Source organism: Elephas maximus, chromosome 4 (assembly GCF_024166365.1).
Source record: "Elephas maximus indicus isolate mEleMax1 chromosome 4, mEleMax1 primary haplotype, whole genome shotgun sequence".
Taxonomy (NCBI): domain Eukaryota; kingdom Metazoa; phylum Chordata; class Mammalia; order Proboscidea; family Elephantidae; genus Elephas; species Elephas maximus.
In genome coordinates this window covers 6763590-6790796 of record NC_064822.1, presented here as the reverse complement: position 1 = coordinate 6790796, position 27207 = coordinate 6763590, and the positions used below count along the sequence as shown (strand labels likewise).

At 41.3% G+C, this 27207-nt stretch overlaps 1 protein-coding gene across 9 annotated transcripts in view; it reads left to right on the top strand.

Moving 5' to 3' along the window:
- NRP1 (neuropilin 1) overlaps positions 1–27207 on the top strand; it is a 188652-nt gene that overhangs the window by 139127 nt on the left and 22318 nt on the right. For 5 of the 9 annotated variants that reach the window (XM_049881642.1, XM_049881641.1, XM_049881643.1 and 2 more), the window contains 4 exons: positions 8718–9049; positions 14176–14320; positions 17561–17665; positions 25736–25795. In XM_049881642.1, the coding sequence (XP_049737599.1) occupies positions 8718–9049; positions 14176–14320; positions 17561–17665; positions 25736–25795 (642 nt within the window). The remainder of the gene's footprint in view (positions 1–8717; positions 9050–14175; positions 14321–17560; positions 17666–25735; positions 25796–27207) is intronic. The other 4 variants (XM_049881647.1, XM_049881646.1, XM_049881649.1 and 1 more) reach the window with 3 other exon arrangements.

Genomic DNA, 27207 nt, shown 5'->3' with positions numbered 1-27207 from the left:
ATGAATGAAATAATGGATGTGAAGAATTTAGCACAGTCTGGCGTGTATGTGGTATTTGCTAAATGGTGAAGCCCCTGGGAGGCACAAATGGCTAAACACTTGACTAATAGACAAAGGGTTGGCAGTTCAAACCCATCCGGAGGCACCTTGGAAGACAGGGCTGGTGATGTACTTCCGAAAGGCCACAGCCTCAAAAACCCTACGGAGCAGCTCTACTCTGCACACATGGGGTCTTCACAAGTCAGAATCAACTCTACGGCAGCCAGCAACAACCTTTTCCACCAGACTATAAGTTCTGTGAGGTCAAGCACCATGCCTCTCACCTGGGCTTCCCTGGTGCCCAGCACACGGACTGGTAGTTTAGTAAATTTGCAGTAAATGCTTGTTGCAGGGAAGATTTTCCACACATTTTATCTTTTTAATTTTGGAGGCAAGAGACAGCCTTAACAACTACGGTCAAGGAGGAGTTTAACTCATGACAACATTCTCCTAGATAGGTTTTGTTTCTATAAATATTTACCTTTTGCTGAATGAATATCCTGAAATTAGAAATCAATTGGTAAATATTTCTAGTTTTTTTGGATAGTTTCTTTTAACACTAACAGGACTTTAAAAGTTTCTGTCAAATTTGGAGAAGTGAAGAAATTGAGTTACTGAGAAGTTAAGCAGATAAAAAAGTGGACCAGGTCAGGATGAAACGGAAGGTGTAACTATTTCCATGACTGTTATTCTCACTGCATCTCTATGGCCACCAGTACTGCTGTTACTTGTCCGCTGATCTTCCTGTAAGACTACTCGGTATTCTGAAGTGAATAGCAATCACAAAGGAATTCCTTTCCATTTAAGCAATTACATTGCAAAGCTTTCTTAACAAAAAGCAGTACAAAGTAACAGTCATATTAAGCTTCACAGTTCAAAAGACAAAATCAGTAGATCCATTCACCAAAAATAATTAAAAGTTAAACAACTTTTAAAAGTTTGTGAAGTATCTCTAATATTATCACTGGTGGTGCAGTGGTTAAGAGCTCAGCTGCTCTTAACCAGCCTCTCCTTGGAAACACAGTAGGGCAGTTCTACTTTGTCCTATAGGGTTGCTAGGGGTTGGAATCAACTCATCGACGATGGGTTGTATATGTATTTAGGGCATTTAATTTCTCATTCCGTGAATGCCAACACTATTATTTTTATTTGTATCTTTTTCGTATAATTATTTTTAGAGGCAATTGACAGATTTAACAGACTAAACGCGGAAAAAAAAAAATCAGCTAGAAAGTTTTCCATGGAATTGCAAGTAATTTGGAGAAGAGCTAGGGGAAAAAAAAAAAAATTACACTTGCTAATAGTAAACTCCATCTTGGAAAATAAAAACTGCCATCTAATTTCTTACTAAAATCTTATTTATTGCCATCCCACAGACAGATTTGTTTATCGTTTTAGAATCGAAGACTTACAAAGTTTAAGGCCTTAGAGACTGGAATTAGGTGGAGAGGGGTTTGGAAGAAGAAAGGACATTGAAAAATTAGATGTAACCTTGGTTTTATTTTTCAATCAGCAGTTAGATGAAAGTTCTAGGTTATTTTTAGAGCATTGCAAATTTGAGAGTCTACCCATAAATCCATAGAAACAAGGCCATTTGAGGTCAGGGTAGAAATTTCTGGCATTTTCCTCCAACCTTAGCTCATGTCACTGTACAAAAAAAAAAAAAAAAAAAAGAAGTCATTAACTTCCTAATGACTTCAAATGTGTTCTCTGAATTTTCAGACTCTTGAAGACTTATGTCAACTCCTTTCAGTTAAATAAAATACTTATTTAAACTCAAGTTGGCCTTTTTTATTTTCACAAGAATTTCCCTGAGAGTTAATTCTGGCAGTACGTATCTTCACATGTAAAAAGGGCAAATGATTTATTGGGTTAAAAAAGTTTTCATTAAATGACCCAGTTATTTAATGATAGATCTCTAAAATAGCATATTCTAATATTTTCATATATATTCTATTTTACAATTATTTTAAGTAGCTAATTATTATTATTTTTTTCAAATAGGGTAACCATACTGCTTTTAAGCTCATAACGCTAGTCTCTTAATCATGACCTTTAATATATTTTAAGTATTTAATATATAGACAGAGTTTGGAGAGGCCACCACGTAATAGTGGTGGTCACACGGACAGATATCACGCCAACACACAGAGCTCAGTTTTGGACCGCCTACGTAGTGACTGCGTAACCGCAGGCTAGTGATTCAGTCCCTCCGGTCTCCATCTTCCGATGTGTGAGATCAATCATAATGCAGCTATAATGAGGATTACATGAAAGAGTGCTTGTAAGGCGACTGTCCTAGGGTAAATGCTCACTACACAGCATCAGTAAATTAAAGCAATACAGGGTACCCAGAGTATTTAGCCTAGAATCAGCCCCAACAAACAGAGCCTTTAATGAGACAATGACATCAGAGTTTTCTGCATGGCTACCCCAGCAGGCAATTTCCTTCTTTTTAAGGCCACAGTCCCTCCAGAGTAAAAATTAATGAAAGAAGGATAGGACAGTAGTATCCCTCTAGACTGGAAGAGCCGTGAAGCAGGGGCAGCCATGTTTGCGTTTTTTCTACTGTGTTCTGTATGCCTGAAACATAAAGTGTTCAGTGGGTAATCTTTTAATGAGCTGCAATTCTAATCTATGCCTTCTGACAGACAAGTGGCTGGACCTCAAAATCGCACCCTCTCTTTAGTCAATGCTGAGTAGGCAAGTCATAACTCAGTATTCCTGGATTAAAAAAAAAAAAAACTATCAATTTAGAAGTTACCATGGAAACATATCGTTTGACTTCCGGAGTCTCCAGAGCCCTGTGTTTTATTTATTTATTTTTTGTTTGCTTTTTTGGCTTTTTGTTTGTTTGTTTTTTGCTGTGGTAAAAGTATATATAAGACCCCTGCAGCCCCATATTTTTAACCAAATGTTTTAGTTCAGAAGTCATCTTGCAGAAATATAGTAATCCTATCAGGTTGCTGTGAGTCAGAATCGACAGGACAGCAACGGGTGTGTGGTGTGTGAGTGTACTATGGGTGTCACCATATGGAGATGTAAAGAAAACCAGATTAGAGCAAACCATTCCACTTTATAAATAACTGATAAAGGAGTGTTTTTGTAAGCAGGCTTCATCGTTTTCCAAATATGAATCTCTGTGAAAATAAGCTCGCAGGGTTGCTGCTTGATGTATGAGAACACACTACGACCTCCATCACTTGTGCTTGCTAACCAGAAGTCTATTAGCTGGTGCATCTGCACATGTCAGCATGCTCCTGTGTGAATCAAAGTTCACTGTGAGGAGTTCGGGCACTGCCACATCCAGAGGTACTTTCTGAGTCACCAAAGGAAGACAAAATTACACTCATTCAGGTTCTCCCATCAAATGTGGCCATTACCTTCTCATTCTTTGAAAATTTGTTAACTGGGTATTTGATTTACCATTTGTCCCAGTTATCCAGGGCCACTTTAATAGAAATATCACAGGTGGATGGTTTCAACAAACAGAAGTCCATGCTCTCACAGTTTAGGAGGCTAGAAGTCCAAATCCAGGGCGCCAGCTCTAGGGGAAGGCCCTCTCCCTTTTTTGGCTCTGGGGGAAGATCCTTGTCTCCCTTCAACGTCTGTGGGCCCGGCTATCCTTAGAGATCTCCATGTGTCTTGGTATCAGCCTTCGCCTGGGTCTAGGAGGTTCTCAGTCCAGGCACTCCATATTCAAATGATGCACTTCACTCTTGGCTCTTCTTTCTTGGTGGTAGTCTCTGCTTGCTTGTTAAATCCCTTTGTCTCAAGAGAGACTGATTCAAGATACAACCTAATTCTGTTGATTGTGTCCTGCCTCATCAACACAACTGCCTCTAATCCTGCCTTATTAACATCGTAGAGGTTAGGATTTACAATACTTAGGATAATTACAGCAGACCACAAAATGGAGAATAATTACATAATAATGGGGATCATGGCCTAGTCAAGTTGACACATATCCTTGGGGGGCACAATTCAATCTGAACACCAGGATATATCAGTTTTTCCATTAAAGCTGAATACAGAGATTAACCCACCTCAATTCCCCATCACAGAACTCATCTCTTCCTCCCATGTAGAACTCATTTTAAGTTTTACCAATAAGGTCGCCAGGTTAAGTATAGGATATCCAGTTAAGTTGATGCAGATAAATAATGAGTAACTTTTAGTGTAAGTATGTCCCGTGCTATATTTGGGGCATACTTAAATACTAAGAAATTATTGTTTATCTGAGATTCAAATTTAGTTGGATACCCTGATTTTTGTTTTATTTTATTGTTTGTTTGATTGCAGTGGTGGTGGTTTTAGGTAAATTTGGCAAGCCTATTAAAAAAAAAAAAAATTTTTTTTTTTCTTTTTATTTACAGAGGGTCTGACTGTAGCCAAGCCGTATCTGAGCCAGCCTTCTACGGAAGAACAGAGTCATAGCCTAGCATCTCATTCAAGTGCTTAATTATGAGTAAATTTTTTCTCCTAATCATTGTTAAAATGAGTCACATAGTTTTCAGTGAAAAGCAGTCACAGTGCCTCTTCATTGTTTCTTTGGGTGAAGTAGACATGTAAAAGGAATAGCAGTTTAGCTGTGCTCTACGGATGGGCTGGCTGAACGGAGGCTGGGCATCACTGGCTCTGAGGATGTGTACACTACTCCTCAGCCAACCCTGCATTAGACAAAGGACATTAATCTGGTAAAGGTTCTGCTCTCCTAACAATATTCAAGTTAATTATGTTTTTCTACAAATGGTGACATCTGGTACCCATTACCAGCTAAATATTGCTTTTATAAAAGTTGGTTTTGAATCAGGCAGGTGTGACCGCAGTGGCCAAAAATGTGACTTCTATTTTTGACACTTACAGTTTCATAGTCCCTCAGTAAAATAGTTTTTTGTAAATCTTTTTTTAATCGACATCAAGTTTATTCTTGGTGTCTAGATCCCAGTCTGGAGCAAACACTGAGGCTGAATTACAGGAAAGGGTGTTTGAGAAAAGAACATCTGCCTTTTATTGTATTAACAAGTTGATTCATTCAACAAATATTTGCCAAGAAAATGCTCTGTATAAAACAGGGTGCAAAGAATCATAGGAAGTAGAAAAATATAACTTGATTCAGGCCCTCAAGGCTTAAAATCTGGGTGGAGAAAATAACAGCAATCCAAGGAACTGAATAGAAGAAATATCCCACGTCTGAGGAATGCAGATAAAGTACTGGGGAGAGTCCAAGAAAAGGAAAACGCATGCAGTTAGAGGGAATAAGTGACATGGCACTTGAAAATGGGTCAAGATTTTAAGAGGTTTGGACAGTAGCGAGGGAAAAATGATGGGGAATTTCTAGTGGAGGGAATAGAATGAGAGATAGCCCCTCCAGAGGTGAGGAGGTTATTCACCTCAGTTGGCTATGGCAAAAGGCATGTGTAGGGGCACCTGGAGAGGGCAGTGGTCGTTCAGTGGTAGAATTTTCACCTTCCATGCAGGAGAGTAGGGTTCTATTCCCAGCCAATGTACCTCATTAGCAGCCACCATTCATCTGTCATTGGAGGCTTGGGTGTTGCTATGATGCTGAAAAGATTTCAATGGAGCTTCCAAACTAAGAAGGACTAGGCAGAGAGGCCTGGGAATCTACTTCCACAAATCAGCCAATGAAAGCCTTATGGATCACAACAGTCTGATTGTGTTGTGCATGAGTTCACCATGAGACCAGCTGACATGATGGTAGCTAACAACAACAATGAAGAATACCTGGGAGAGACCTTGAGAAGACGTGATATAGAAGATCTTGCATGCCTGGTTGAAAAGTACATATATAATTCCTAGACAGGCAGATGCTGAAGGTATGAGTAAAAAGATGACATGAGCTGAACTGTGCAACTCATGTGGAAAGTATCTAAGTAATTACTTCTTAAGGTTCATCTGCTAACATGAATGTAGTGCAATGGCATTAGATACATGCCTCTCCCTTAGGATAGTCATGTTTTAAGGCTAAACTTTGATTAAATAATGAAGAATTGAGTTGTTTCAAAGAATAATAGGTTATCATTTCTGTCCATGTTCTTGACCAAGATGTACAATTTTGAAAGAATAATTCAAATCTTGGACATTTTGTTAAGCCACCAATCAGTTGATCCATTGTTATTCTCATGCTAAGCATTCTTTTGGTTGCTATAAAAAATATAGAAGATATAAAAAGATGTGTGATGTTGTTCATTGCCTTCGGGAATTTACAGCCTAGCTATGTGTCATAGGCTGGGTTCTCTAGAGAAGCAAAAGCAGTGAAGAGTATATATATATATATGTATATATATATGTGTGTATATATGTATGTATATATGTGTGTATGTATGTATTATCTAGAGAGAGAACTTATCTCAAGAAAATGGCTCATACAGTTGTAGAGGCTGGCAAGTCTCAAGTCCATGGGTCAGGTGTCAGGCTGGAGGCTTCTTCTGACTCACTCCCAAGATTGGCAGGTCAGACAGCAGCCTGCTGGTTCAGAGGCTGTGGAGACAGATGAATCCCATGATTGGCAGGCAATGCAGCAGGCCACTGGCTAAAGTCCCAAGAACCAGAGGTGAGACGATGACGAGCCAGATGCAGGATCCAGAGCAAGCAAGCAAATGTTGCCAGAACATCCATACATACACGGGTGTTTCCTCGGGCCACGTTCCAGAAGAAACTCCTCTTACAAATGATTGGCCGATCACATCAGGTCACATAATGGATCAAACTATATCATTTCATAACTGCCAAACTACATCATTACATGACTGCCAAACCACCGAGAATCTGATACACAACCAAGCTGATACAGAACCTTAAGCATCACACTATGGATATAAGACTAACACACTTAAAATACCTAAACCAAAACAAACCAAACCCAGTGCCGTCGAGTCGATTCTGACTCATAGCGACCCTATAGGACAGAGTAGAACTGCCCCATAGAGTTTCCAAGGAGCACCTGGTGGATTTGAACTGCTGACCCTCTGGTTAGCAGCCATAGCAATTAACCACTACGCCACCAGGGTTTCCCGTAAAATATCTAGAGAACAATTTAATACTGAATTCTATGCTACTGACTGTTCATGCAATCATATTCTTAAGAGGTTGTTGCTCTTGTTGGGTGCTGCCATTGAGTCAATTCTGACTCATAGCAACCCCATATATGCAGAGTAGAACTGTCCCATAGGATTTTCTAGGCTGTAATCTTTACAACAACAGATCACCAGGTCTTTCTCAGTCGAGGAGCCACTGGGTGGGTTCAGACCATCAACCTTTCAGTTAGCAACTGCACTCTTAACTGTTTGCCACCAGGGTTTCTTTTTCTTAAGAAGAGAGGGCTCAAAATAAAGACAGGAGTAATTCGAGAAGTTTTTATGATGAGTATTAAGCTAGACCTTAAGGGTTGGGCAGAAGTTAGCTCTGTTAAGGAGGAGAAAGACACAGCAGGAAATTTTTGAGCAAAGGCAATGACCAAAAGCTATCTATAGTATATGAGAGGAAAATGAATGAACTGTAATATACTTCCAGTCGTAGGAAATAAAATACAGAAATAAGGCAAAATCAAAATGAGGGTCTTGAGAGACAGAGGACTACTCATGTCATCCTATAAAGAGCAGGGAGCCATGGGGGAGCTGAGCATGGCAAAAGCAGATTTACTAAAATATCGTATGGCAGTTATGTGTAGTGCAGATTCAAGACTGGGGTTAGGAGGCCAACTAGTGGACCCTGGCCATGAGCGCGTGGAGCAGGATAGTGCCGAAAGAAATGAAGGCTGCACGTAGGTCCAAGATACTTTAAGTAAATATGTATATATGACAGAGTTTGGTAGCAAAAGAGGAATGGAAAATACAAAACAAGGAAAGACAAGGTAATACTACTGATTAAAATACATGGTTCCATAAAGGGATTCAATGTCAAGGGAATAAGGAAGGATTGCTTCAGATTGGACATCATATGTTTGAGATGACAATGGGATATTTGTGTGGAAAGATTCTAATGCAATTAGACACAGGGATGGAGAAGACAGCTGAGTGTGGAGACAGGCGCAATTCTTCACGCTCAGTAAGTCCAAATGTCACCTTCTCTGGGAAACCGCTATTACTTCTCCAAGCTGAGTCAAGCACTTTCCTTCTCTTTACCTCCTTACCCAGTCTGTTCTGACTCATGGTGACCCCATGTGTGTCAGAGTAAAACTATGATTCTTAGGGTTTTCAGTAGCTGTGATTTTTCAGAAGTAAAAGAGGTCAATTTTCCCTTCACCTCCTAGCCACTTTCTTTTTACCTTTGCTTAGCACTCTCTTGCTCTTGGGATTATTTATTTCTGTATGTCCAATCCATTATAAACTATGAACTTCTACTGGGCAGGGCCTATATACTTTAGCTACAGAGAATTTCTGGATACCAAAGAGAGTGAAACATCAACAGTTTGGCATTAAACTTCACAGAACTCAAAAGATATACGTGTTTTATTGAAAATTTTCTTTGCTGGAATGTGAGTTAGGGAGGGGAGTTCTGAAAGGATGAGAGAAACTATTGAGGGAGGGAGAGCTGTAGCCTGTAGAAGGTAAAATATTCCAGATTTAAAAAATTATATGAATGGAAGGAGACAATGTTTTTATTCAATATTCTCTCAGGAAATCATTTTACATTATCTATTTCATTCCTTCTCTCAGATTATCCTTGTTCTGGAATGTTGGGTATGGTGTCTGGACTCATTTCTGACTCCCAGATCACAGCATCAAACCAAGCAGACAGAAACTGGATGCCTGAAAATATTCGCTTGGTCACCAGTCGCTCCGGCTGGGCACTGCCACCCGCACCTCACACCTATGTAAACCAGTGGCTCCAAGTAGACCTGGGGGAAGAGAAGATCGTGCGGGGCGTCATCATTCAGGGTGGGAAGCACCGGGAGAACAAGGTGTTCATGAGGAAATTCAAGATTGGCTACAGCAACAACGGCTCTGACTGGAAAATGATCATGGACGACAGCAAGCGCAAGGCCAAGGTGGGTGGTCTGGGGACAGCGATATCCCAGTGAGGAGGTCCTTAAACCTTAACTCCAGGGTCTCCACCACTTCCAGAGGAAGTGCTACTTCTTTTTGTTGTTGTTGTTGTCATTGTTCCCTTAAGCCTTGAGGTCAGTGGAGGTTTGTAATGGTGTCCGTAAAGCTGGCTATCCTGGGGAAGTCAGAAATGGGCTGCCGAGAGTGGTGTCTGAGACAAGCACAGAAGAGAACCGCACTGCTGGTTGCATGCTTTCCCCTCCCTGTCAGGAAGCCCAGATAGCTGAATACTCAGACAAGTGACATGGGAAAGGTGAGGGTGGGACGAGGGGATTCACAGCAGCAACCAGGTAGGAACCCAAAAATCTCTCTGCAGATTCTATCAGTTAAACCAACAGCCATGGAGCCAACTCTGACCCACGGCGACCCGATGTGTGTCAGAGTAGAACTGTGCTCCACAGGGTTTTCAGTGGCTGACTTTTTGGAATTAGATCCCTAGGCCTTTCTTCCAAGGTGCCTATGGGTGGACTTGAACCTCCAACCTTTTGATTAGCATAGTGCTTAACCGTTCACACCACTCGAGGACTCCAATCTCTCAGTTAGGTCTCCCTTTTGCTTCCGTTCCTTGATTTAAATGTGTTTTTTAGACACTGGAAACATTTAAAATACAGTTGGCTCTTTATGAGTTGGTCAAAAGAGAAGGAAACCCCCATATAAAAATATTACAAAATTCACCTGAACACATGATTTTTTTTTTTTTTTTAAACCGAACAGATGTACTTGACTAATAATGTTTCAGTTAGGCTGGGAGTTGAATTTGTCTGCATTTCCTGAGCACACATCACCAACTAGGAAAGGGAGCCCAGAAGTACTCTGGGTGGCCAGGAAGCCTGTTTGGGATTAAAATAAGTAATCAACCCACAGACAATCAAAAGTTTAGATTTTGTATACAGTGTGGGAATTCTTTTCAGCTGATAATGCTTCTCCCAATCCACGCAACTGGCCTTTTGTTCCCACCCCTGCTTTGCCTGGACCTACTGGCTTGTGAAATGAAGATCTTAGCCCACTGGAGGGAATATTATCCTTGTTCCCACTCTAAGCGAGTGTGGGAATATGGCTTAGTTTAGTGACTCAGGCCAAAGGCGTTGCAGGCAGGAAACGTAAGTCCGGAGACGTCGCCAGCTCCCGTCCCTCCAGATGTAGAGGCTCTGTTCTTCGGAGACAGCCCTGCGTCCCCTGGGCTGCTGAGAGCCAGCTCCCTGCACGGGGCCCAAGCAAGAATCTCTCTGCCATCTCTTTCCCCTTAAACTTCGGGCTTCCAAAACGTGTTCATGTTGTTGTTACCTCTGTGAGGTCACCTTCTTTCTTGTGTCCATTTTCTTTCCCCTTTGGGATCTGCCCCTTTTGCTTGGGGGAAAGAAAAAATAAAATAAACACCAGAAACTGGAAATCCCTTACGAGCCAAACTTTCCTGAGGGGTGGTGAGCGTCGTGACTTCATCGTGAAGTGTGAATACGCTGCAAATCAACAACTTCGCGGAAGTGCCGTCCTATTGAAGTGTGTGCTGTTTTGACATGTTCTTCAACACTCTGGTTCTAAGAGAGAAAGAAAACAAATCGCCATATGTTTTTGATAGGATACTCCTTTGCTTCCCGCTCCGTTGTTATCTCATCCCAGCGTCTGCAATCAAGCCTGAAACTATCACTCTTTTGTAGTGACTGGAGTACAGAATTCCACATGAAGCCTATCCACAGTTTTTCAACTTTAACACAAAACTCAGTTCAAGATGGGTTGAATGTGTGACAATCTTACTTCTAAAATATGATTGTATCCACCCTTGTCATTCTCCTATGATACTTAAAACCATAAAGCTTCTAAATTGTTTACATAGAGCCTGATCTGTAATTCTTAACATGCCCTGCCACTGAAATATAATCTTTAAAATGAAAAAGGACTGGTAAAACCTCCCATTTAGGAGCACCACATATTTAAAAATGTTATAAAGATGGAGCCCTGGAGGCACAGTGGTTAAAAGTTAGAGTGCTAACCAAAAAGTCAGCAGTTTGAATCCAATAGCCACTCCTTGGAAATCCTATGGGGCAGTTCTGCTCTGCTCTATAGGGTCACTATAAATCAGAAAGGACTCAAAGGCAACAGTGGTTTTTATATTTAAATTTACAAATGAGGGCTACCTGCTTAGGATGTCAAGCACCTTTTAGGTAAGTGCCAAGCACTCTGCTTTGTGAAATAAAACAGCATTTTGATTGGATTGGAATTCCTGGGTGGTACAAAGGGTTAACGTGCTCCGCTGCTAACTCAAAGGTTGGAGGCTCAAGTCCACCCAGAATCACTTTGTAAGAAAGTCCTGGCGACCTACTTCTGAAAATTCAGTCATTAAAAACCCTATTGAGCAGAGTTCTACTCTAACACACGTTGGGTTGCCATGAGTAGGAATCAACTCAACTGCAGCTGGTTTTTTGTTTTGTTTTGTTTCTTATTGGATTTAAAATCTTGTATGCCTCTCCTCAGCCCCTACCCTTAAATAGTTTATGATGGACCAGGTATATCAGAGTCCGAATTAACTAGACTTTTCAGGAAGAGATTGAAGATCCAAATACCCAAAGCCCTCTTCTTCTAAAAAGTGATTAGTAAAAGAACACAAAGATAATTCATAAGCAATCGTTCGTTATCAAAGTTAGCCCAGTTCCATATGGCTTTTCATTGCTAATATCTCCTGAACTCATCACTGTCAGCTCTTATAATGTATTTAAAAAATTATGCTAATTCTTCCCTCAAGTGAAAATTAAGAGATAGAAATGCTTTTCTCCTATGATCTTTAAATCTGTGTTAGCACAGACAAAACTTGCATGTATAGTAATGGTATTTTCATTATAATTAGTATCTTACTGACAACAACTTAATTGGGCCTAGCAATAACATATGTCAGATTCTCAATTACTGGCTTGAATTGCAGTTCTATCAAAAGAGTACAGTTCTATTAAAAGAGGACTCTTAAAAAAAAAAAAAATTGGAAGGAAACTTTAATTGGGAGGAGCAGGTCTATGTTACTCACACACTTTTAGGTCCCTGGAAGCTCCGCTGGGTTGAAAAAGGCCAAATAATTCACTTCTAGAACTTGGAAAGGGTCCCTGGGTGGTGCAAACAATTAACATGCTCTGCTGCTAACAAAAAGGTTGGAGGTTCAAGTCCACCCAGAAGCACTTCAGAAAAAAAGACCTACTTCCAAAAAATCAGCCCTTGAAAATCCTACGGAGCACAGTTCTACTCTGACACATGCTGGGTCACCATGAGGAGGAATCAACTCAAAGGCAACTGGTTAACTGGTTAGAACTTGGACAACCCCTGGTTGTTTATGTAACCAACTACCCAATCTGTCTATCTCCACTTACACACCTCCACTATTGGGTCATGATATTTCCACTGTTGAATGAACCTATCTTTGGCTTGGTAATGATGCCTTGACCCAGTTATTGAGCATGGTTCCCACTACTGACCAACGTGGCCTTGGATCAGCCACCTACTCAATCTGATCAACCAGACTTTGGTAGCCCATATTGCTTCAAATTTAATGAAACATTAATGAAAGTAAATGTGTGGCCTTGGGCATAGACATTTCGTGAATCTCAGTGTTTTGATCTATTAAAGTGAGGAGAATTTGATTATTTCTAAGGGCACAGGCATCATTTTGGTGTGGTTAAGGGCCCCAGTTCAGACTGCCTAGGTTTGAATCCCAGCTCTGCCACTTACCATCCAGATGGCTGTGGACAAATTAATTAACCTCTCTATGCCTCAGTTTCCCCATCTGTAAAATACTAGAACTTACCTCATGGAGCTGTTTTGGGGATTAAATGAGTGAATATATTAAGCACTGAGAACAGTGCTGTCATCTATAAACAAGATATGATTGTCAATATATACAAGGACGCTCCCAATGCTAAGATAATTTTATTTTTCTAATTTCTCCCCCTCTCCTATCTTGAATGAGATTAAGAATGGTGTTGGGAGAAGAGTATACACGGAGGGTCGTCCAGTTCTAGAAAAAGAAAACAGGCCTAATCACTGCTCCACTTTCCAATGATCCTGCTGAAGGATTCTGACTTTCCTGACAATGTAAAAAGGGAAATACTCAAGCAGTGGCACTGCAATGGGTGCCCTAGCTCCCAAAAAATGTCACAGTGACTTCAAAAGAGGTACAGATTCATACTGCAGTTCATCCAGTCTCAAAGCATAAAGTGAGGACACTTGTAACTTTCCTGAGATGAGAACGTCTTTTACCCACAAATGCCTCCAAGTGGTAGGTACTTCTTAAGTAAATAGCAATTTCAATGGGTTTCAATAACTGCCTTAGATTTGGGAATAAATGAAGTTATTGAATATACAACACTTGCCTTAGATTAAGGCTGTCTGGGTGGCACAAATGGTCAAGCACCCGGCTACTAACTGAAAAGTTGCTGGTTCAAGCTCACCGAGAGGCACCTTGGAAGAAAGGCTGGTGATCTACTTCTAAAAGATCATAGCCATTGAACACTCTATGGAGCTCAGTTCTACTCTGACACACATAGGGTCGCCATGAGTTGGAACTGACTCAACAGCTCAACAGCAACTGGTTTGGCTTTTTGGTCTGCCATAGATAAAATTTACTAGTTCCTACTTCAGGAATCTAATTCCTCCCTCTTCTACAGCAAAACTGGGACCCTCTCCTTTAAAAGGATGTAGCCGGAGTGCTTGTTAAGCTCTAAAAATCAGCAGGTTCTCTTCCTGAGCTATCTTCCTCCACCTCAAGGAAGTGATAAAAGTGTCACTTCACCAAGGCGCACATCAGCATATCATTTAAAAACGTGTCTCATTAAATCCTCAGCTTCTGGGATAGCCTCCGTGTGTACAGAAGTTCTGAGAAATGACATCTGTCACTTCTCAGGGAAGGTTTAATTGTTTCTTTCCTTCCTCATTTATGAAATAAATGTCAGCCATTTACAAAGCGATAGAAAGAGGCCTATTTCTTTGTCCTAGTAAGAATCCTGAACGACAGAAGAAACAACTGTGGTTGAAAGGGAGGTTTTATTGATTTATTTTTTTCTTCATAACCAGTGTTTTTCATGCTTCACAGTCTTTTGAGGGCAACAACAACTATGACACACCTGAGCTGAGAACTTTTCCACCTCTTTCCACGCGATTCATCAGAATCTACCCCGAGAGAGCCACTCATGGAGGACTAGGGCTAAGGATGGAGCTGCTGGGCTGTGAAGTGGAAGGTAATGACATTTCCAGAGCCCCCTCTAGTTCTCTAGTTTGTTTGTTTGTTTTTTCCTTTTTCATGCATTTATACCCCTTTGGTGCTGTTACAAATTGCCACCTTTTCCCCCTGGATGACCATCTCCTCTAGCATACACCATGAATCAGGGCCTTTAGCATCACATTCTTTTCTCAAATGTTTGCTTAACTCCCCTCAGATTCGGGGATTTTTCTCTTCTGACTTTTTTAATGTTTAGAGATCTATTTCTGATCCGAGTTTGCATCTGCGGTGTTGACTACCATTGGCATACTAGTAGGAAGTAGCATTGGACAGGCTGGGACACGAAGACAGCATCTTGGATGATTTTTTTAGCTGCTGCAAAGAGACAAAACTTTACCTGCAATAATGTATATAAAAGTGCTGTTTAAGGGTGTGACTGCATCAGCTTAGGTTAACATCAAAGACAAATTCAGTTCCCATGCTGACCTCAGGATTCCATTCTCCTCTACAGTTTTTAACACGTGATGAATGAGATACATGCTAGAAAAGATGCTATAATGGTTGCTTATTGTACCGTTTATTGAGTTCATGCATTGTAATTCCCATCTGCCTTAGATTTGGGAATAAATGAATAACCCTATGCCAACTTTTCCATCCCCATTGAGGTCTTTCTCCCAGTTAGCTGAGAGAATGGCTATTGTTGGTACCCAGATGTTAATTAATAGAGCATATGCTCATCGTTGTTTTGAAGAATGCTTTTTAATATCACCTTCTCCTTGTGATTTCCAAAATTATTTGTGTTTTGAGCTACCCAAGTATGATTACATTCCTGAGGGCATCAAATGCCATAAAACTTTTCTTCTGCACTGTAGAATCTTAGGCTATAAATCACCGCACTACTAAATAATTCATAGCTACTTTTCTATGTGTTTATTTAAAGCCAGGCCACTATCTCCCATTCTTTATTGTGCCATTGTTTCCAGATTTGTAGTCATGTCCTGGACCTCTGAGTTAACTAACTGCTATCAGCACAGACCAAGAAGTCTTCTCTGCCAGGGCTTTGGCAAGGATGCCAAGAAAAAGAAGGGATAGACAGGCTGAACCAACTGCAGACACATTCATTCAATTTACTAAGAAACACGGGCATCTGGAAAAGGGAGTCTGCTGCTATGATGCAGGTCTTAAGCCTAGATTCTGGAAAGACACTCTGATTTAGGAGGTGGAGTGAATGGATGGTTGAAAAGACTGAGCCTGGTGGCAGTTTGCCAGTGTAAACTCTGTAGTGAGGTAGAAATTGTTGGTGAAGTGACTTGCCTGCAGATGTTTCCAAGGACTCGCAAAAGTGAGGAAGTCGCCCCCAAGCCATTTGAGAAACCAACATCCGGGAAAGGAGTGTCAAAGTTTTTAGCACAATTGGTGAAAGGGTACGTTTCTTTTCCCCTCAATCAATTAACAGGCCCTTAATAAATATCTTCTCTGGGCCATGTTCTTCGAGAGGCACCTAGAGGAAAGATCAGGAGTAGCTCCACCTTCATGAGTTTTCCCCTTGTTGTAAGCTAGCAAGTATATTTAAGAAACAGTTGGAGAACCACAGAAGCTAAAATATTTTCAAGTAGCAAAATTGGGAAGCAAAATCATTCACTTTCTAATTTCTTCTGTTCAACTTAGGCGCCACTAAGGGTCACTTCCAAGGTGGAACCCCCTCTTTATAAATAGCATAAGGAATGCAGAAAAAGCAGCAGATAAACCAAAATCAAACCAGTTACCATCAAGTCCATTCCAACTCATGGCAAGATTGTTCAAAACACTTGAAAGTGGCACATTATCAAGAACAAGGACAGCTTAGAGAACACAGCTACCTGGACTGCCAGAAAGGGTTCTATTGATTCAATGACATCACTGAGTAGAGCCCAGAATACACGTCTACATTTTATGAAGTCTGAACTCCATGCCAGGATTTTGTGTGCATTAACTATACTTGGTGATCTAGTTATTATCGGTGTGTGTATTTGGGCAGTTAAGGATGTTGGAGGAAGCTGAAACTTAGATACTTGCCTACATTTGTCATAACCCTGCTCTTTACTTAATTGCAATAATAACTAGTATCAGACTTTTATTGAGAAAGTGGCAGTAACCAGAAAATTCCTACTGTCCAGAAACTGTAAAAGAACAGGCCCCCACTCCCGACATCTTGTCTGGCTCTCCAACATCAAGAGAAATGTACATTATCTCAAGTCTTGTAAAGTGATATGTAATGCCAAAAACTGTAAAATATTAAACAGATTGCAAAAATGAAAAACAGGTTAAAAAAAAAATGACTGAACTAAATGTAAAGGACTTCAAAAGCAGTCTTTGATTAATGTTGGCTACCTTTCAACTACAAATTCAAAAATATGGGAATACCTGCCAACAGTGGAATGCAATCCTATGGGAGTCAAGGTAAAATGACCCCAGGATATCTGAGACAAATCCTCTCAGACACCTGCTCTGAATAGAGGAATTTTAGGTTGAGAAGCTTACTTAAAGGGAAATAGAGAGATGGAGTGACTCTAAAAAAGAACAATGTTGCACTAAATGAATGGGACTCCAATTTGGAGAAATAATATTATTAATAATATATTTTTAGAAAAACTGAGTAAGTACTAAGGATATAAAAAAATTCGTAGCAAGTGAGTTCTCTAGCACCTTGAAAATGAAAGGAAAGATGGTGCAAGCAAAATCTCTATCATCAAAGTTCTCAACTCCAAAAAATAAAATAAAAACTATTGTCAAGTCAATTCCAACTCCTGGTGACCCATGTGTTTCAAAAAGTAGAACTGCACTCCATAGGGTTTTCAATGGCTGTGACCTTTTGGAAGTAAATTGCTAGGCCTTTCTTTCGAGGCGCCTCTGGGTGAGTTTGAACTGCCAGCCTTTCAGTTAGTGCCACCCAGGGATGACTCCTCAACTCCAGGGTCATGAATAAATAACCAGTAAGAATTCAAGAGCTTTCCAAAACACCAAAAAACATTTATGTATGATGTATAAAATGTGAAGGCAGCCAACTCAGCAGATATGGATCAAATACCAAAACAAAACATCTCCTGATGCATTCTGCAAAATCCAAGTATATTTAGCCCCTGAAAGAAAGGCAAACCATGCTCCCGGCCTGCTTAGCAGAGATTGGAGTTTTCTGCAGAGGGATTAGCAGATTCAACAGCCAGAGGCCTGAGAATACATTTCTGAGGTGTGAAATAATAACCTTTGGATTTTGTTTCAGTACCTACAGCTGGACCGACCACTCCCAATGGGAACCCCATCGATGAATGTGATGATGACCAAGCCAACTGCCACAGTGGAACAGGTGATGACTTCCAACTCACAGGTGCAGAAACCATCTTCATCCCATTGCTGGGCCATTTTAGTTGACATCATATAGTGGGGACCAGCTGATGCCTGTCTGTGTTAGCCTAACTCCTCACGGCAGTGGGCCATCAAAGTTCTGAGAGAGCAGCCCCAGGGATAGAGGCAGCTTTGCCAGGACACATGCATCATCATTTCTTTCATGTCGTCCATGTAACAAATTGTTCTAAATATCCACAGCTATTTGAAACAATCATTTTAGCCATTTTCAGAGCCAATAGCTTAATTGAATAAGAATTTCTCCATGGTTGAAGTCTCTGGGTGGTGCAAAAGTTAAGCACTCAGCCTGACCCATACATTGAAGGTTCAGATCTACCCAGAGATGTCTCAGAAGAAAAGGCCTGAAAAATCAACCACTGGAAATCCTATGGAGCACAGTTCTACTCTGACACACATAGGGTTGCCATGAGTCAAGGTCGAAGCCATGGCAACTGGTTAAATGTGCTAAACTGATCCTCATCTTCCCCTCTCACCCTGCCTCTTCAGCTCTCCCCTAACACATGCATTCATCAGACACAACCACACACTGGAATGTTTATTTTCCTGTTCTAACTAGGACAAAGTTATTTGAGTGGACCCTTTCTGCAACTAATTGATGAAACCAGGCTTATACCTGAAATGCAGCTTTTAAATGAGGATTTCACAAAGCGTTTTACATTTGAATTTACTAAGGCAGGTTAGTTGTTGAGTCACATCACCACCAGCTAGCATCTACATCAGAGATGGCGTGTGCCAAATATCTCACTAATCTGCCTAGAGTGTTACTCTGTGACATACTAAAACTCTGCAAGCTAGAAAATGACCTTCTCTTCCACTTGGAAAAGCAGAAGAAATATTAGGCAAGTGGGGAAATGGGATTACGCCATTTGGAAATTGGCCAAGGCACGAGGATTTTCACCCTATTGTCGCAAAAGCTTTTGTGGGGCCTTTACTGCTACCCAGGTCATTTGCAGTTTCATATAGAACCTGACTCTCGTTTTAAGAATCCCAAACCTCAGAGATTAAATATGAGCCCTTGGATGCAGGTCTGTATTTTTACCCAGTAGGGACTCAGAGAGCCAACAGAATTAATTTCCACGGGAAAACTGAAGTCGTTACCATGTAACTTCATGTTATTGTCTAAAGCGTTAGTGCAAAATCTTGAAAGACACTTCCCACAGTACATTTTCAATTACTTCAAAAGCTCTGCTCTGAAGGAGCAAGAGAGTTTTGCATTCTGAGATGGATAATGGGTTAAAAAAAAAAAAAATCTAGCTCAGAAGTTTAGTACCTTGCCCTGGGTTTACATTTAAATCCCACCTTCCTAAAGCCATCTCTCTCCAAATTTCCAGAATAATCATTTACATCTCCACGGCCAATAAATGTTACATTGCTGTGGGCTTTTGAATGCAAATCTTGTAGGTAAATGGCCACAAAAATCACTGTAATTAATGCAGAGGCATTTTCTGCATAAGGCATCAAGTTCAAGTTGAAAAACTCCATCTCCAATTCTGTAAAAAACAGAAAACTGTCCCAAGAACCAGGTCCTTTGAAACCTTCCTGGGGCTGCCTGTAAACACTCTGCTGCTAACCCCAGGCTTTTTGTGGACCCCATCAGGCATCTGTAGTGAAATGCCTCATGAGCAGGAGTGACTGCAGTAATCGCAGTATACGCTTTTCAAGTACAGTCTGGTGGAGGAGATTCTTTTCTTCATAAATCCTGAAGTGGTCAGTTAATATTGATTAGAAACAAAGCCTCAGACCTACTCCTTATATCAGAACAACCAGCCTTCTCATTTGCGCATTAGCTCATGACTGAATCAATTGAAACTGAAGACTTTGAACGAAATAGGGCAAGTATGTTAGCCTGGAGCAAATTGTGTATGGCAAGGAGTTACAAACCACAGAAAATGGGTCATTTATAGTGGAAACACTGACAAGCCTGTGGAAGTACAAGGTTTGACTTTATCTAGAGTGTTTAAAAAAGTACATTCTAATTTTTTTTTTTTTTTACATATTTAAAAAAAAAAAAGCCGTTATCCTCTAGTTGATTTCCAACTCATGGCGACCCCATGTGTGTCAGAGTAGAACTGTGCTCCACAGGGTTTTCAATGGCTAGTTTTTAGGAAGCAGATCACCAGCTTTTCTTCCTTTTACCTATTTAAAAAAAATAGTGCTATCGAGTTTACCTATTACCATAGCAAAAATCATAATTAATAATAAGTTATTTTCTCAGGCCAGTACATTTGTCTCAATATTTCTATGTTGCTGCTGTTGTTGAGTGCTGTTGAGTCTATTCCAATGCATAGTGACCCCATGTGACAGAGTAGAACTGCCCCATAGGCTTTTCTAGGCTGTAATCTTTATAGAAGCAGATTTCCAGGTCTTTCTCCCGAAGGGCCACTGGGTAGGTTCCAACCACCCACCCTGCAGTTAGCAGCCATTGCAGCGTCAGGGCTTTTTCAATAATTCTGTAAACACGTACGTATTTTAAGATCCTCTGGAGGTGTTGATAATGCCAACCAATGCCCGCATGAAGTAGGGGTGATTTTAGAAGGCGTTATCATGGTTCTTATTCATTTATTGCATGAAGGGCAATTTGTCCTTTTAAAAAAACAAAACGAACCTGATTTTGGTTTATGAAGCAATGTGTTATCCTGTTCTGAAAAAGGATGCGTTGTTGTTATGTGCCATCGAGTCACTCCGACTCATAGCAACCCTATAGGACAGAGTAGAACTGCCCCATACAGTTTCCAAGGAGCACCTGGCAGATTCGAACTGCCGACCCTTCGGTTAGCAGCCGTAGCACTTAACTACCATGCCACTAGGGTTTCCAAAAGGGCTGTGCTCCTATGTAAATGTAAGGAGCAAAAGCTTCACCTAACCTAGGTGCATCTTTCCATCTAAATACTGTGCTCATTATTGCTCACACAGAACCGCATCCTCTCTGCTAACTCCGTCACAGGCTTTACTGTTCGAGCGGCAAACTTTGGCTCTGCAGTGTAAGGAAACCAAACCAAGAGCGTTCTCACTTTAACCCTGACTGGTGGCAACACGGAAATTGGGCTCAATGCTCTCTTCAGCATTTTTTTGTGTTTTTTGTTTGTTTGTTCTTTAACACAGATGGTGTTGATTTAATTTCTCCTCCTGGGGTGACCTATTTGTACATAGAAAGGGAGAAGGATTGTAGCGAAATGTTCATTACTTACAAAGAACAACTCTGAATTCCAGATGAACCGCACCAAATGCATGGAAATTAGGAGAGATTTTGCACTTCTATACTTGCTTGCCAAGGTGAAAATTCAACCCTGAAGTTAATCATTTGCAAATGCCTTTGAAGTCTTGGATAATACAATTGGCTTCAAAGGTACCAGGAGGCCGAATATCACTTTGGAGCTGTGTGTACCCAGCAGCGGAATTTGGCTCCCAACCTCTAACAAAAACTGATAATGCATATCGGTTTTAAAAAGTGAATTTTCACCTTGAGCCTTTCTCCTATAAGGCCATGGGGAACAGAATGCTAATATATTCTGGCCTCCCTCCAATTCTGCCATTATAGATTCACCTTCTTAACCCATAATATATATAATTCCTTCTTTCTGGTGCCTGCCTCACTGAGGCCAGGCACATATGTGGCCACTCAGCCAGCATATTTACTGGGACAGCGAGTGTAACGTGACTTGATGCTGCAGCTGATGAGCTCATAAAATCCTAAGATCATTCCAAGGGCATGAGTTTTACAGCTTTCTCATTCGTGCTCTGGATTTGTAGCATGATTTCTTGTCTGTGGGAGCTGCAAGTATAAGACTAGGGCCTGGCCAGGATAAAGATAATCACAAATCTTTATCGAATGATGCTGTTGCAAGGTACACGATCACAACACCTTAGAACAATCTCAAAATTTCCATGATAGTCTTGGGCCCACCGCCTACCCTGAGTCAGCTCAGTACATTATCTCTTGGGGTAACAGATTACCTTAGCCCGTGAGCTGCGTCATAGACACACATAAGGAGAAATGGCTTTCTCAAGCACCTAAGTAATAAGTATCAAATGATAGTTTCCCAAATTCAGCAGATTGTAAAACTCAGCTAAAAGCTTTCAAAATATAGATTTCAAGGCTCACGCTTAGAAATTCTGATTCTTTGTTAGGTCTGATGGAGATAAGTGGATAGGCAGATAGTTCAATCGACAAACAGATAGATAGCTGCCATCCAGTCGACTCCAACTCACAGTGCCCTTATGTACATACAACAGAACAAAACAATGCCCAGTCCTGTGTCACCCTCACCTGACAAAAAAATCAAAACACCTAGATGCCAGTCCTGGCTCTGTCACTTAGCCCAGTGACCTTAGACAAGTGATTTGCTGATCTACAGTTTGAGTGCCTTCTTTTTAATGATAGTGATAACCTCCATCCCACCTTCCTCATGGAGCTGCGGTGTACATGAGACAGAAGGTATATAAAGATGCTTTAAAACATGTTGTAGCTGGGTTTTTTGGTTGCAAGGAACATAAACACACTCAGATTATATCAGATAGTAGGCAGTTTACAGCAAGGTTACCAAAGGAAAGTTTTTAAAAGGTGGCAAGTGTGTGATAATGCATATCGGTTTTAAAAAGCAAATTTTCACCTTGAGTCTTTCTTCTATAAGGCCACCAGGAACAGAATGCTAATGTGTTCTTAGCCAAAATCTTAGCCAAAAGTATAGGCTAACCAGAAAACTAGGGGGTGGCAAACTCTGTAGCAAGAGCTTGCCAGTCTTTTCTGAGTGCTTCCAATAACACTACATCTTTTCCTCTGTCTCTTTCTCTCAGGGGGACTCTCTGCTCTTACTTCCAACTAACCGACCCCTAAATCTATGGTTCAAACACCCTATAGATTGTTGCTGTTGACCTAATGGGCAAAGCTCTTGCTCCAGGTTTCTTGGTAGGAAGCCAGCCAACCAAGAGTTGGTTGTTCTTAGGTGGAAGGTGCTTTCCTGGTCCAGTCAGTAGTGGCCATGGTGATGGTGTCATGAGGAACAAAAACACCCACTTATTCCTATGCCCAAGACTGTTGCTTTAGCAGGGATTGTTGGATGAAGGTTTCTCTTAGAAAGAGACTGTGGGTCAGCTGGTCCTCCCAGTGAGACAGGCCCTTCTTCAGTATATCTGACCCAAAAAAAAACCCAGTCGCATACAGAAATGTTAGGTGGCATTATTATCAGGAACAGAATTCAAAGCTTTAAACTAAAAAAGATAAGACAACTTTAGGCTCTGCCCAGCAGGATGAGGGATGGTCAGGGTGGGAACAGGGATCAGTCAGTCTAAACTAGCAGTATCCAGACTGTAACAAGGTAAGGTCTTTATACCGTAGGGTCTCCTCAGGCTTACAGAAAACACTCATTCAGATAGAACGCGATGCAGGGAACTGGTTACATAAGTGTTGGAAGAAGGAATCTAGGGATTAGCCACAGTAGGACACCACCCCACCACTAGGCTGAAGGGACAAAAGGAGCAGGAAGTGTGGAAAAATCCCAGGGACTAGGGTTACCCTGTGGAAGCCTGCCCAGCAGCCACTGAAATCGTGAAGGAAGCAGCTGATACCCAAGATGCCACCGGATGGGGCCATAACCAGAAATAACCTGCTTTTTCCTTTTGCCCTCCAAACTCCTCCCATCAGCCAAATACATCGGGAAGCCAGTGACACAGAAACATCAGCCCTCCCTGTGACACGGAGATCAGGGAAGGGCAAGAAATGGATCTGAGGGCAAACAGGCCCAGGACCAGCTCTGTGTCTTGTCATTAATTGAGCCGAATCTCCAGTGTATTTAGGGGTGGCCAAGAGAGTCAGCATTGCTGTAAAGTAGACTGAGTACAAGCTTTGGAATGGCTTTGAGTCTCAGCTCTGTTATTCCATTTTACTTGGGATGGATTACTTAACCCTTCCAAACCTCAACTTCTTATTCTGCAACGGGATGGTTTTGATTCAGTTCCGGGAACGTAAAGATTCAGTATAAGGAACATAAAGGTTTCAGTATAATGTCTAGACCTGGAAGATGCATAATTGTTACGGTGATGATGGTGGTGGTGGCGGAAGTGCTGGAGACTGTGGTTGTCCTCGAGCTATCTTTCCTTTTTGCATCCTCAACAGCTTGTCTTAGCAGGTTTTTCCAAACTGATCCAAAACACAGGCATTGTGGGGCTTCTAAGTACCCTTAGCAATACCAAGGTGTCTGAGGCTAAAAAGTCAGTGAGTAAAATGCCATAGAGGTTTCTACATCTCATCAAACAAAATTACAAGGTGCTTTACATGTATAAAATCCTTCCCTGCGTAGACAGTAACAATAGTAACCACAATATTAAACATTTAAGAAAGAGTACAAAGGGTAAGTAGCTAAGTGGGACTGTATCTTTGAAATTGCAAATATATTTGAGCAGACCAGCAGGCATTCTTAGGGGAATTGTAATAAAGATTTATGTGACTATGATTTTGAACAAGTGACTCATCCGTTTTAACAGACGGGAACTTAGTAGATAGTCTAACAGAAAGAGTTTGGGTGGATTAACCAAATTTTGGGAAAGCGCTGACACTAATTGCCATTATCTGGAGTGTCAGAATTTAAAATGCTGTCTTTTTTTTCCCAGCTAAATCTCCTTGTACTTTATAAGTAAATGCCCTGGGTGCAGAAGACTTGGTGTTTTTGTCTCTCTTTTCTGATGTTGCTATGACTTTTAAAAAGATTTTTAATCCATCAAATAAAAAAATACATATTGTGCAATACATACTGTACATAAAAGAAAATGTGCACAATTTCCGACATGCTCAGGCCCGTAATCGCGGCTATCGTGCCAATCCATCTCCCCCAAGGGTCTCCCACAGCCTGGTCGGCCCTCTGCTTCACCAGGCCTGTTGTCCCGCTGCAGCAAGTGACCCCTCCTGATGAAATATCTCAAAGAAGCAGAGTTGAACAATGTTCTGTTGTGATCCCTAAGGTTCTTATTGGCTAGTTTTTGGAGGCAGATCACCAGGCCTTTCTTGCTGGCCATCTACCTCCAAGTTCGGAAGCTCCACTGAAACCTTTCTACCACGGTGACCTCGCTGGTATTTGAAATGCTGGCGGCATAGCTTCCAGCGTCATAGCAACATGGAAGGCACCACATTACAACAAACTGACGGGCGATGGTGAACCCACAATTTCAACAAGCACTCAGGGGATTTTTATGATTGGGCATGTTTGAGAGCACCACTTTAAAACAGAATAACGATAAGAGTGGAAAATGGAAGAGCTAAAACATAGATGAATAGAGGGTAAGGCAAAGTCTCGCTCGACTCAGTTAGCACATGTCGCCTGACTGGGAATTCCAAAATGTGCCCACACTGATTGCAAGTTCAGTGTTCAACTGGCCTTTTGTTCAGTCTTGCAGTTCCTTGGGGTGATGAAGAAATATTTCTTCCCTTCCCCTTTTCCTGCTGCTTCCTGCAGCTTCTCCAGACCACATACTGGGCGGAATATTTGTCCTTGGGAAAAATAAACAACTATAGCAGTGCTTAAAAAAAAAAAAAAAAAAAAGGAGGAGCCACTGTCACTCACATTAAAAGTTCAGTTGTAAAATAGATTGTGGGGTCTAGCCTCGCAATTCCCCTGAAGACACATCTGAAACCTTGGAGAACTATTTGAAGCTTAGAGGTCTAGGTCAAGTTTCATGCCCCAGGCACCCAGGGCTTTCAGAGACCTTTGCTTTTTGCTATTACAGTTGTATACCAGGCTTAGGCAGGGAACCACTGAATGCCCTTGTAACAAATTCTCAAACTCTGGCTGCTGCCTGGATGCATTAGAAGAAACTTGTTGGGTTAAAAAAAAAAAAAAAAGCAATGGTTAGTTTGAATTTGTTACTTGTGGGGAATAAAATTTAAGTAAAATCATTACTATAGCTGGAATTAAAGGAAGAATTTCCTGTGGAAAATCTTTGCTTCTAATAGATGCATGTTGCATGCAAAGTGTCTGCGTTGCAAAGTATCTACTGTGCTTCCTTTTTCTCATTTTTGTCTGTCATTGTTTTTGTTTTTCAGGGGGTACCACTGTGCTGACCACAGAAAAGCCAACAGTATTAGACAGTACAATACAATCAGGTATCAAATTAAATATAAAATTTGGTCAATCCCACGCGTGCTCTCCCTCCAAAAAAAAAAAAAAAATACTGCATTGCTGCGCTTCTCGGTTTTCAGTTTCCCTGAACGGCCTAGAAGGAGAGATGCCACACAGCATCTGGTCTCCAAGCGTGAGCCATAAATATTTCTTGCCTTCCATCCACATGTATATGCAGCAGGGAGCGAGACTTCCTTCTCCATCAGTAATTGCCAAATGTGACAATCCCAGCTCACGATTGAAGGAGCTGAGTAACATACTTTGTTTAAACGCAGCGCGTCTAGGACATGGACTGTGTTTGCAAACTACAGGAGAAGGAAATCGCACAGGCAACAGCCTTCCTATTTATTTTCATCACAATTCTGCACTGCCGAGACAGGCAAAGTTTGTCAGTTTTGCCTGCCACAGAGCTGGCAGTTTTACAAGAGCGTTTCCAGTGGGCGGGCCATGAAACGGGGTTCAGGGAACCATGGCTGGAATTGTCCATGGGGCGAGGAGCCTTCTCAGGAACGGCACCATCTCCTCCGTTTATTAATAGAAAAGCGTAGTGACTTTTAAAGTCCTTCATTTACTATTTAGCAGAGGCTCAAACCGAAAACCAAACCCACTGTTGTTGAGTGGATTTCGACTCACAAAAACCCTCTAGGGCAGGGTAGAACTAACTGCCCCATAGGGTTTCCAAGGCTGTAAATCTGTATGGAAGCAAGTAGACTGCCACATCTTTCTCCCCAGGAGCAGCAGGTGGTTTCGAACTGCCGACCTGTTGGTTAGCAGCCAAGCACTTAACCACCGCACCACCCGGGCTTCTTTCCCGGAGGCCAGCCACGGTTAAAGGGTGACCTCCCTCGCTCTCTTTTTTTGTTTTGTTGTTAGGATTCTGTGAAACTCCTCCCCACAGACACACATGAAGGGAAACAGTCAATCTAAGCAATCAGAGGTTTTAAATACTTTAATCATTAGAGAAAGGTGACCAGGTCAGTTGTCCTGCTTTTCCCATTTCCTTTCCTGAAGCCTTGGCCTCCACAGACATTTATTATTGGGGCATGTGGTGTATATCAATGTTTCCTCAACAGCATGACACTACCCAGCTAGGCTGAAAGTAGAAAGGATGGCTCTAATTAGTGTGCTTCCTTAAAGGACTCTGTTACTGTTGACCTGATTAAACTGCAAAACAAACTTCTCTTCAGCTGAACTTAACCCCGAGTTTCTCTGTGGTGTACTCAGGTTGACACAATTCCTGCCACCACTAAGCTTAAAAAAAAAAAAAACCCTAAATGCCAAAAAATAAAATAGAAGATCACCTAAATCCTGAAAACCCTATGGTCCTACACAAACCTTTCTGAGTTGTAAAAGGTGGCCTTCAGAGGTTGTATCCCTGTCATGAGTGAATGTGCAG